Source organism: Geospiza fortis, unplaced genomic scaffold (assembly GCF_000277835.1).
Source record: "Geospiza fortis unplaced genomic scaffold, GeoFor_1.0 scaffold72, whole genome shotgun sequence".
In the NCBI taxonomy this organism is placed as follows: domain Eukaryota; kingdom Metazoa; phylum Chordata; class Aves; order Passeriformes; family Thraupidae; genus Geospiza; species Geospiza fortis.
This window is the reverse complement of record NW_005054338.1, coordinates 5,608,642-5,619,024: the sequence shown is the minus strand read 5'-3', so window position 1 is coordinate 5,619,024 and position 10,383 is coordinate 5,608,642. Positions and strand designations below refer to the sequence as shown.

Below are 10,383 nucleotides of genomic sequence, written 5' to 3'. Positions count from 1 at the left end.
TTGACATCCAAGCCCTATTTCAATCCAAATTTAATAAAATTTCAAGTGAAAAGGATCATTAGTTGTATTTACCCACCTAATCTTTATAGTAAAGCTTTTCCTGTCCTTCCCAAATTCACAAGCTGTAGCTGAAATACACACATCTCCAAACACAAACTGAGTGTATCAATTTTGCTAATTTGGAACCTACAGACACTTTCTACCAATTAAAAGGTGTAAAGGACTACGTTAACTTCTGTACTATGAACACCTTTTCATCCTATTATCAGTTCACGGAAAAAGCAGAAGATTGCTTTCCTCAGAAGAAAAAGCATATTTTTGAACAACCAGATTTACAGACTGTCTTTCATTGTCATTTAAGAACCTTATATTTTTTATTACCCAGTTGAAAAAGTTAACAGAAATTGTTTAAGTTTAAGCAATAGATGCATGAAATCTGTTGAAACCCACTGCACTGGGAGCCTTGCAGAAAAAGAACTGATGACACCTGCTCTGTTTGGAGTTGTTCTTAAGGCTTGAATAGCTTGAAGGTTCACCTGAGTAGCAGTCATTGCCTGAATGTGAGGACAAAGTGAATTTTAGACTAGCTTATGTGCCATGTTCAGTCCTAAAACATGCTCACACCTACCTCTGGACCAAAATACCTTCAAGTCAGAGAAAAGACAGATCCTGCTATAAATCAGCATTCACCGCATGACAAATTTTGAGGATAAAGGGGTGGAATTTATATGCAAGTAGCAAAGCTAAATGTGCCCACATAGTATCAGCACATGGCAATATTAAGTCTGGCAGCAAATTTCTCTAACCTCCCCCAGGTCTTGCCTCCTGCAAACTTGAGCTTTTCAATCATCCTCTACCACAGCAACAGGAAAACAACATACATTTCATACATTACTTGGTTAGACACTGGCATTATGACTCAAAAAGAGTAAAAAAAAGGAAACACCATACCAATTATTAGGGTTTTGAATTTTTGAGGAAAGTTCTCCATTCACCTACATACACATCAACTGTGGCATCTAAAACTGAGAGCACAGGAGGGAGATGAAGAGGGAGTCTTCAGCTTTGAAGTGTTTTTAACTACATGAATTTACAGTGTTCAAGTGAAGTAGCAAATAATTTGGTTTATGAACTTGTACTCTCATTTATTTTAGGACATGCAGCAAATAGAAAAAGCTCTTGTGCCCAAAATTTTTGATGAAACAAAGAAAATGCAAACAAGTTTGGCAAATATCTCTAAATTCTAACACTTCTTATTTATAAATTTGTCTGAAACAACTAATCACTGTAATAACATTCAAATTACACTGCAATAGCAAGCAGATTTTTTAACAGTAATCTGCTATTTAAAGAAAAAACTGTTACAAGCCTGATTTTTTTCCTTAAATACTTTCCAATTGTTGTAAACAGGATTAAAACAAAGCAGCAATATTTTGAAAAAACTTTTCAGATGTTTATAAAATCAGGCATTAAGGAAATCTTATTAGAAATTTTATAACAAATAAGCCATAGATTAAGCCTGTGAATTCTATAAGCCATAGCTAAACTTGCCAATGAACTCTAGTAGAGGCTGAATTTACACACAGACCAGCTAAAACTCCTCCAAAAAGCTGTGTCTATATATACTTATGCATTACGCACATAAAATGCAATTAATAAGATATTTTTATGGTCTTTGGGGAAAATACATTAAAAGCTATACAACAAACAAAAGAAAAACTGGCATTCACACTCAAAATAAGCTTTACATCACTAAAAGCTGAGCTACAACTACCTTGAATTTTACACAGACTAACACATCTTTAGGGATCCAATTCTTCACCATTTTTAGCAGCGGAGGTTTGTGTTTGGGAGTTACATGTGGAAGCAGGGCAGGCAAGAAAGAGTTAAAACACAGACCTTTCTGATACTCTTACCAGTACCAATCTCCTGCCTCAAGCGACCTTTTTAATCCATTTATCACTTGAGACTTTCCCCCTTGCTGCCTGACAAAGCAGGCAGCAATACCTCCTTGGATTTGCTTTCTCCAAGAAAGGGGAAAAGCCGCTCAGACAATGGACACAGACCCAAGTGCGTAACTCAAGTGCTACACTTTGCTGCAGCCTCTCTCCCACCACTTTGGGGCTTGCCAACGAGGAAATTATTTTTCTACTTATGATACTGCTGTGCAGTAACCCAAAAGCACCTGTTGTAGCTCAAAACAATTGATAACCAGCACCAAGAAAGTAGCCAAGAGCTGAAGCAAAACAGAAGCACAAAGAGCACCCCAACTAAAAAGAACATGGGCTAATTGGTACAGTTATTTAAGCCTCATAAAGGCTGGACCAAAGGAAGAAGATAGTACAGTCACCACATTATTTGCAAGATGAAAGATTAACATTCCAACAATGACCTTTTTTTTAAGCTGTATTTTAATAAATAACTTCCTGTTTAAGTGACAATAAAAAAATGTACAAAAGCCATCTGAGCCCTACTGAAAGGGCAATTAAAAACCTTTTCCAACAGACTATGTTTCACTGGGAGAAAACCTCACACACATGTTCAGAGAGGCCATGCCATTGGCAGAATGAGACACGTACTGTTTACTTCCCAGAAGTGAAATATTTTATTAAAAACAATATCCATTTATTCAACTTGAAAGATATGATGATCCATGAGCTTTCCAAAGATTAAGTTAAAGCTTGGGAGTTCACATCAGCTGAGAGACTGTATTTGGTTGTTCAGACAGTAGATTTAAATTACTTGGCTCATTCAGCATGCAGAAGCTTTACCCTGCCCTCCACTGCTTTAACATTCTCAAAAGAAGCTGTAGTCTAAACAGCCCCTGAAGTTGCAAAGCTTGGCTTTTTTCAGCTCAGTTCCTTCCTTTCTTACCAAGGAGGGATTTTTCCTCATTCCTTCTGTATTTCTTTTAGGGATGTCAAAGGTTTTCAGAGAGTGAGGACAACTGCAGAAGGGTGGGACACAGGAGATAACACAAGATGACAAATCCCATCTAAATGCAGGCTGAAAAAGGATTTGAGAACTAACACACAATTTGCCTTAAGTCTTATACTGATGTACCAAGTATAAGATTGCTCTCTAATTTTCACTTCTGAAAAAGGCAGATTTTAGCTCTAAGCTCTGGAGCCCCTGTACCAGCTCCTGTCCCAAACCATCACATCTGCTGTGTCACAAATGCCTCTATGGAGTCATCACTACTGTTTGTGTAACAATATAAACCTATTGTGCAAGTATTTACATGCTGCCCAAAGTTCCTCAAAAAAAGGCTGGCAACCAAAGTAGTATTCCAAACTCCCTGTTTCTATAAAGCTTCAACAATTTCCTAAAGGAGTAGCATTTTCAAGAAAGAAGTGTTTATTCAGGTCAAATTAAACCTTGCTGAAAGTGATCAAAGAGTCATAATTTCTTATGATGGAAATGGAATTCTTTTTCTTAGACTGGAAAGCATCCATGACCTCACAGCTTCCAATCCCTATCATACCAGGAACATTTATAGTGGGGATATAGCCTGCAATAGGTATCAAACAATTATAACTATTAACCTGTTAACTATTAACAGGTGTCAAATAATAATGTTAACTTGCTTAAGCCTGACACATAAGACAGAATTTATTAAACTCTTTTTTTTTTTTTTTTTTTTGCTGGGATAGCAGGTACAGTACAATCAGGATGCCCCCTAAAGCCTAAAGCTGCTAAAATGAGCTGCTGACTCTTATGTTCATGCAGTGAATACATTCTAGATGGGCAATTTCCAAACAGTTGTGGTAGTGCAGCATGCTTTCATTTACAGCACACAGTAACTCAGCATGATTTTAATAAGAGTCTTTCAGACAATTCCCCCTGGCCCTCCTGCCTTTCGTCTGAATCATCTTATCAAATGCTTACACAACCAAAAACTTGGATCTGATGATGACAATGCATTCACATGTGACTATGGGGAATGCCTGGAGGTACATAAATGTAGCCTGCCTCTCAGGAACACGTTAGGAAAAAGAGAGTGCCTTCAAGCCAGAAGTCTGACCCACACAAAGTTGGCACGGTTTAGCCATCATCTAAAATACTGTTTTCTCAAAAAAAAAAAAAAAAGGCCCCAAACTAACTGTCATAAACTACCTACATCTGTGATCAGCACTAATTTTATTTTTCACTTGTCCCAAGGCAATGTCTCCTAAAGAACCTTCTCTAGCAGCTCCCTCTTGAAGAGAAGGATGAGAGCAAATGAAGATCACACTGTAACCAATGCCCAGAAATAGAGAAGTAATTATCTTCCAATCACACAGACTAGCAAGCACCCTTCAAGATCCATATAGCTTGTTTACATATGCCAATGTACCACTTCCAGAAGCTTTTTTTGACTGAAAAGTTAGGGTTTGGTTTTGAGGAAGAAATTAAAGAAGAAATACTGATAAGCTTGAAGTCCTTACTCTCCTAACGTAATACTTGAGCAGAATTCCTCCACATTTCTATTCCTACCATAAAAGACAGCATCCTTCCTTTGGCACGTCATACCTGAACCACTTGTAAGTGGGAGAATCCAGATCCCAACCTCCCTTTAGAGACTGTGAAACACAAATTCACTCAATGAACACAACAGTTCAGGCAACAAGGGCTAAAACTGACATTTTCTATTCCATGAATTATGGAAACTAGCACATCTCAGTTAATTTTGTGTGACTGAGCATCACTCCATTTGTACACCTAGGTTATATCTTTCTGAACTTGGCATAACCTTTTAGCAGTGGCATTCCTTCTCTGGAGAATGTAGGCTCACCATTACCAAAACTTCATGATCCACTTTGGAAATATTTTCCCTCTCCATCGCTAAGCACAAGGGCAGACACGCTGACCGAGGCAAAGCAACACACCAGGACAGCAAGGATACAAAGGAAGCAAAGTATCCTATGCCTGAACAGCAGCTTCAAAGAGAAAAGGAGGGTGTCCAACAGAAAGCATTAGAGCTACCTCTACCTGCAGGTAACACCAGTCAATGGAATCACAGCTGAATGACTAAAACTGTCAGTAAGGGAGTTTTGTTAACTATACCAAGAGAATAAAAATTCAGCCTTAGAATTTCCCAGATTCGTGGAACAATTTTTTTAACATGTTCACATAGTAGAACTAATTGAACTGGGTCCTTTGGCAGGTCTTCTCTATTTTACCAAGACCCTATACTAAATTTTAATTTTAAATAATGCCCAGACAATATTCACTAATTAGGTGCTTCCAAGAGCAGCATCTTGGAGCTGTATTCTTTGTAGAATCAACAGGACTCATCTCTAACAAACGGCCTTCAATTTCTTAACGTGACGTGTTGTAAGAACATCAAACTGTCAGATACTTGGGGAAGAGGCAGACATATTCTAGGTAGAAACTTTTTTTTTGCTGAATATTCTTTTTCCATAAGAAAACTTATGCTTTTAACATTTTAAATACAAAGACCTGATCTTGTTGCACTAGACACTTTGCCTGAAGACATTATTTTCCTTTTAACCTGATGAATAAGTGTATGAAACAAAGTTTCAGAAAGTACAAAGCAAATGGAAGCCTGAGTGAGAGGTTTTAGGTCTCTGACATTGAACAAGCCAAAAGGAGCTACCTTTTGTGGAAGGCAGAAAATAAGGGAGCAGTTAGGATTAGGTACTGGGAGTAAATAAAAGGTAACAGAGAGCTTGAAAGAGAAGTGTCTACACATAAATATTGAAATTGAACAGGGGAAGAAAAGTATCTGCATGAGACAGGATGTCAGTTTAAGACAGTCCTCCATAAGAATGCCTTCTTTACATCTTTGAAGTAGTGAAGAAACATGCATAAACACCTGAATGTAAAGTATTCAACAAGACAAAGCTTTTCCTCACTATTACAGTGAAACAGTAATCAGATTCCTGGTCACGTAATAAATTATTCTACAATTGCAGGCAAATTCTCAGAGTCTATCCAACATACTCAGATAAGCTAACACTGCATAACAGAGCTGAGGCGGCCTCAATTCATTTTTTCAGAGAACACCAAGTTTTAATTTTAACACAGAGGCAACTGGTCTGGTAACAAAAAGCAATACCTACATATTTCCCTGCCTTTTTATAAATCTGGCAGCTATTAACACAATTCCAACTTGAATCTTTTGGTGAGGGCTACACCAGACACACATATGCTAGATGTACATAGGCCCAGGTAAGTACTTCCTCACACACTTAAAAATTAAGGTCATCAATGAGATAGTCAACTATGCTTGTCACAGTTAACAATCCAAATGCACATGAGCTAGAGACTACAATAATGCAGAAGGATCTATTCCATTAAATTGGCAGGGTTCTAGCATCAACAGAAGTCTACTCAAATTAATGTCACCAAAACCAAAAAAAAATGCAGCCATATATGACATTAATATTTAGTTCTGCCCAGCCAGTACAACAGTCTGCATGAGACAAAATGGAAAAGGAAAATCCAGTTTTCCTAATGATACATAATAGTTGTGTTAATTCTGTGACAGATCATACTCCAGTCCTTCTCCTTTTTCCATCTTCATCTAAAAATAGGATTCCTACCTCAGTCACCCTTCAACTGCCATTCCCAAACCTGTTAGAGCCCAACAGCTGCCTTCCTACTCAGCCTTATCACATGCACTTGACACCTCTTCATTTTCAATACCTCAGTCAGGTACCCACCACTGTTCCTCCTCAAAAAAGATTAAAAAAGACAGAACCAGAAAGCAGCATTAAACTGACATTAACCAGATACAAAATGGGAAATAAAAGTGGAAGAGTGGTGGGTATTTCCCATTTGTAAGAACGGAGAGATCTCAGAACACTGTGAGAAAGCTATGAGCCAAGTGACAGGACATCTTGGTAATTGATATTCTTACAAAAGCCACTGAGTACATGTTCCCATCTCAACCAGTACAGAAGGAATGGAACTCCTCTCTCTCAACCCATTCATATGGCCAAGCACTTGCAGCAGCATTGAATCTAGCTCAACAAACTAATGTTTTTTGAAGACAAAGACAGAAGCTATACATGGGTATCAGTTTTCTTATTTATTCTATAAATTGAACTATTCAAAAAAAGCTTTCACCAATGGCTACATAATCAATAGGTTACAGAGGCAGCTGCATGGTCTGGTAAAATATAATAAGCCATGCACATTGCTGTAGCAGAAAATTCTAACAGGCAGCAGTTTCTAACACCAGTTTGTAATTCCATAAAATGCAATTACACCACAGGCATTAATGGTTTTAATTGAACCAATTACGCTCTAAGAGGTAAAAGACTAAAAATACATACTAAATTATACCAAGTCTTTAGTCTAAATAACACTTGAGACTTAACAAAATACTTGTGGGCAAACATATCACAGATGGTCAAACAATGTAGCACAGCAATATCCTACACAAACACTATCACTTGGGGATTTTTTTTTGTTTGCCTTTTTTAAGCAAATTCTTAATTAGAGATCTGAATAATGTATATTTTGGTCAAGGCTAGCAGTTGACTATACAGACACTGATTTCCCTTCATCCCAAAGAAGATACTCCTTCCTTGACTCAGGATCAGATTCAGGCATTCATCAAAAGAAAAAAAAAATACAGATTTCTATTTTCCCCATGAACAGCAATTGCAACATGCCCAGGAATGACAAAGTATTGAAAACGGAATGTAACCAGAAGTCCTTCTTCCTCCTAGTCACTCATTTAACTATGTCAATCCATCCTCCACGCTTAGGGCATTACTAGGTCCTACCATCACATTTTAGGCATTACTTCTCTAGAGAAACCCTTTGTTCCTATCAAAGCACTCATTCAGCATTCCTCAAGGCTTCATGAAACAGAGGGAAAACAGTCAGTTGTCTAAAGCACAAAGTTACACTTTGCAAGAGGTAAAGGACACAGTCCTTGAAAGCAAGAGGAACATTTTCAGAACTTGAGGCAACATCACAATTCATTTCATCATGGATCTGGCAATTCTCAAGGTGAATCAGGATAATCACATTACACTGCAGAATCCAGTCTGATGTGACTCAAGCCTGCCTGTCCTTCAGCAAACCATTCCCTCCAACAGAAACAAAAACCAAAAGAATGCACAAAGATCCCAGAATTAGCTACGCTGCTGTGCATACCTGGTCACCATCCCGTGGGTGAAGGAGCATAGGGCAGGGCAGGAGAGGCAGATGTGACCCCCAGCAAGAGGCCTGCACTTTCTCCAGGCATAAATGAGCAGAACACACTACAGCCTCTCCAGAAGACAGCTTTTTGTTTTCTGGTCTGCCTACCTAGGGCACACAGGCAGGGCCTGAGATGGGTTTCTTCAAAACAGATGTGCTTCTTCAAAACAGATGTGCAAAAGCTAACTTGAGGAGGCATGGGCTGCTTATATCCACTCAGTTTTTAGCTATCTACAGGTACAGATAGCTGAGAGTATCTAAAGAAAATAATGAGCTAGGCTGCACTCCAAGGGAAACAGGGCAAGCAGACCAGAAGCAGTAAGGCTGCATCAAGTTACAGTATTAAAAAAGAAATTTCCACAATTTGGGTAGCCAAACACAGGGAGAGGCTGCCCAAAGAGGCTGAGGAAATACATTCTCAGAGACCCAACCCAACAAGGTCCTGAACAGCCCAATCCAACAGCAGAAATGGTCAGTCTTGGAGTGTGAGAATAGCCAAGAGACCTGTGCAGCCACAGCTACAAAGTTCCCTGCTAACAATCACCTGGCCATGCTAATACTCTGCCACAGATAAGGGATAGACTGAAGACAGACTGAAGCCCAAAGGGCAACTCAGCAACTTGCTGATGTCACTGCCAAGATTAAGCTCCAAGTCTTTTATTTCTCATCACTTCTACAAAAGAACTTGTACTGAGCAAGATGAAGGACTGTTTCACATCTTACTGCACAAGGCATAATATAAGGATGTCCACCAACAAATGTTTAAAAGTTTTATTTCTCAAGCATCCTTAATCCTCTGTCAAAAGCCTCAATTATTATTTCTTTAGACAATACACAGTACAATAACAATAAGCTGTAAAATTTCCATGTCTCCATGATGATTTGGCTTAACATTAAGTAAGGTCAATATCATTACAAACTCTGAGTCAGCCTACTACAGGAAATGTATCCATGTATATTGCATTTGATCAAGTCTCTTTCACTTCTATTTTTTCCCAAAGCTCCCTAATCCAAGTAAGTAAATACTTCTAGTGCTACAGAGCGCCAGGCATCAAATCTGCCTCCCATTCCCTTTATCAGGAAAAAGTCAACCATCTGAACTGAGAGACTGCATGTACTTTTTCTGTCTAAACTATTCAAGTATAAAAGAAAGTGTCACTGGGCAGGGGTATCCAGAGCAAAGTTAGAGAAAGTCAGTCAACAGTAACAGAAAGAATAATAAACAGATTGTCACTGGCTCAGCAGTTGGGGTACCATCATTTCTACCCAGTTTTCCTACTCTACAAAACTGAAGTAATTGCTAATTTAGTCCTTCTGTCCTACCTATGATGAGCCCATTGCAAGCAGCTGACAAACAATCAACTCTTAACACACAGACTTGCTTAACAGCCCATACTCCTGGCAGCTTCATCACAGCCTTTTCCTGCACCACTATGGTGTAGAAAACCAGGTCCATTGAGTTATTTAACGAGTCCCACACCACAGTCATGGGTCATACAACCACCAGTTAAATGCATCAGGATCCTTCAGCCTGGAACAAAGATCACATAGTTCCACACTGCTAAGGATTTCTGATACAGTGCACGCAATGGTGCAGGGCTGTTCACCACCTCTCCCAGCAAAGGAACTGGACATAAAGTAAGCAAACCCCATATACTGGAGACCCTAAAGATTCTTCACACAAACAGCAATTAGGCTGGAAAACTCCTTTCTCCTGGGCACTCTTGACAAAACACACCCAAAGCCATTAAATACAGACTGAGTCACAATTCACAGAAACCACAATAAGCATTGCAGACACTAACAGGCATTTCCCTGTGCTTATAACTTCCCCTGCCTGGCACTCTCCACCTTCCACAGGATGTGCTGCTTCTTTGGGCTTTGAATAAATCATCCAGTTTATCACAGATTGCCACAAAAGTTTTCCTTTATTCTTTCAAATTAATTAACAGGATACATGCTTCCACGGTAATTCTACAGCAAGTGACGAGAAAGTGACAAGAAAGTGACAGGACCATCTGAAGCTCTCTGCTCCAGATGCACAAAACCTGAGAAGGACAGAAAAGTTTTACAAATTCAATGTACTCAGTACAGTCATACCATCCTCAGAAATACAAACAGCACTATCCACAATATGACTGTTTTGATGGCAGGCACATTCGGAGAGCCCACATGTTTTAATGAATACTTTTATTAAGAGCGAGATCTGCCCATTTATTAATT

General features: G+C 38.8%; 1 protein-coding gene across 1 annotated transcript in view; it reads right to left on the bottom strand.

Moving 5' to 3' along the window:
- The window catches only part of GBE1 (1,4-alpha-glucan branching enzyme 1), a 132,657-nt gene extending 124,531 nt beyond the window's left edge, over positions 1–8,126 (bottom strand). Inside the window, exon 1 of the mRNA XM_031058118.1 lies at positions 8,116–8,126. Within this exon, the coding sequence (XP_030913978.1) occupies positions 8,116–8,126 (11 nt within the window). The remainder of the gene's footprint in view (positions 1–8,115) is intronic.
- Positions 8,127–10,383: the final 2,257 nt, after the last annotated feature.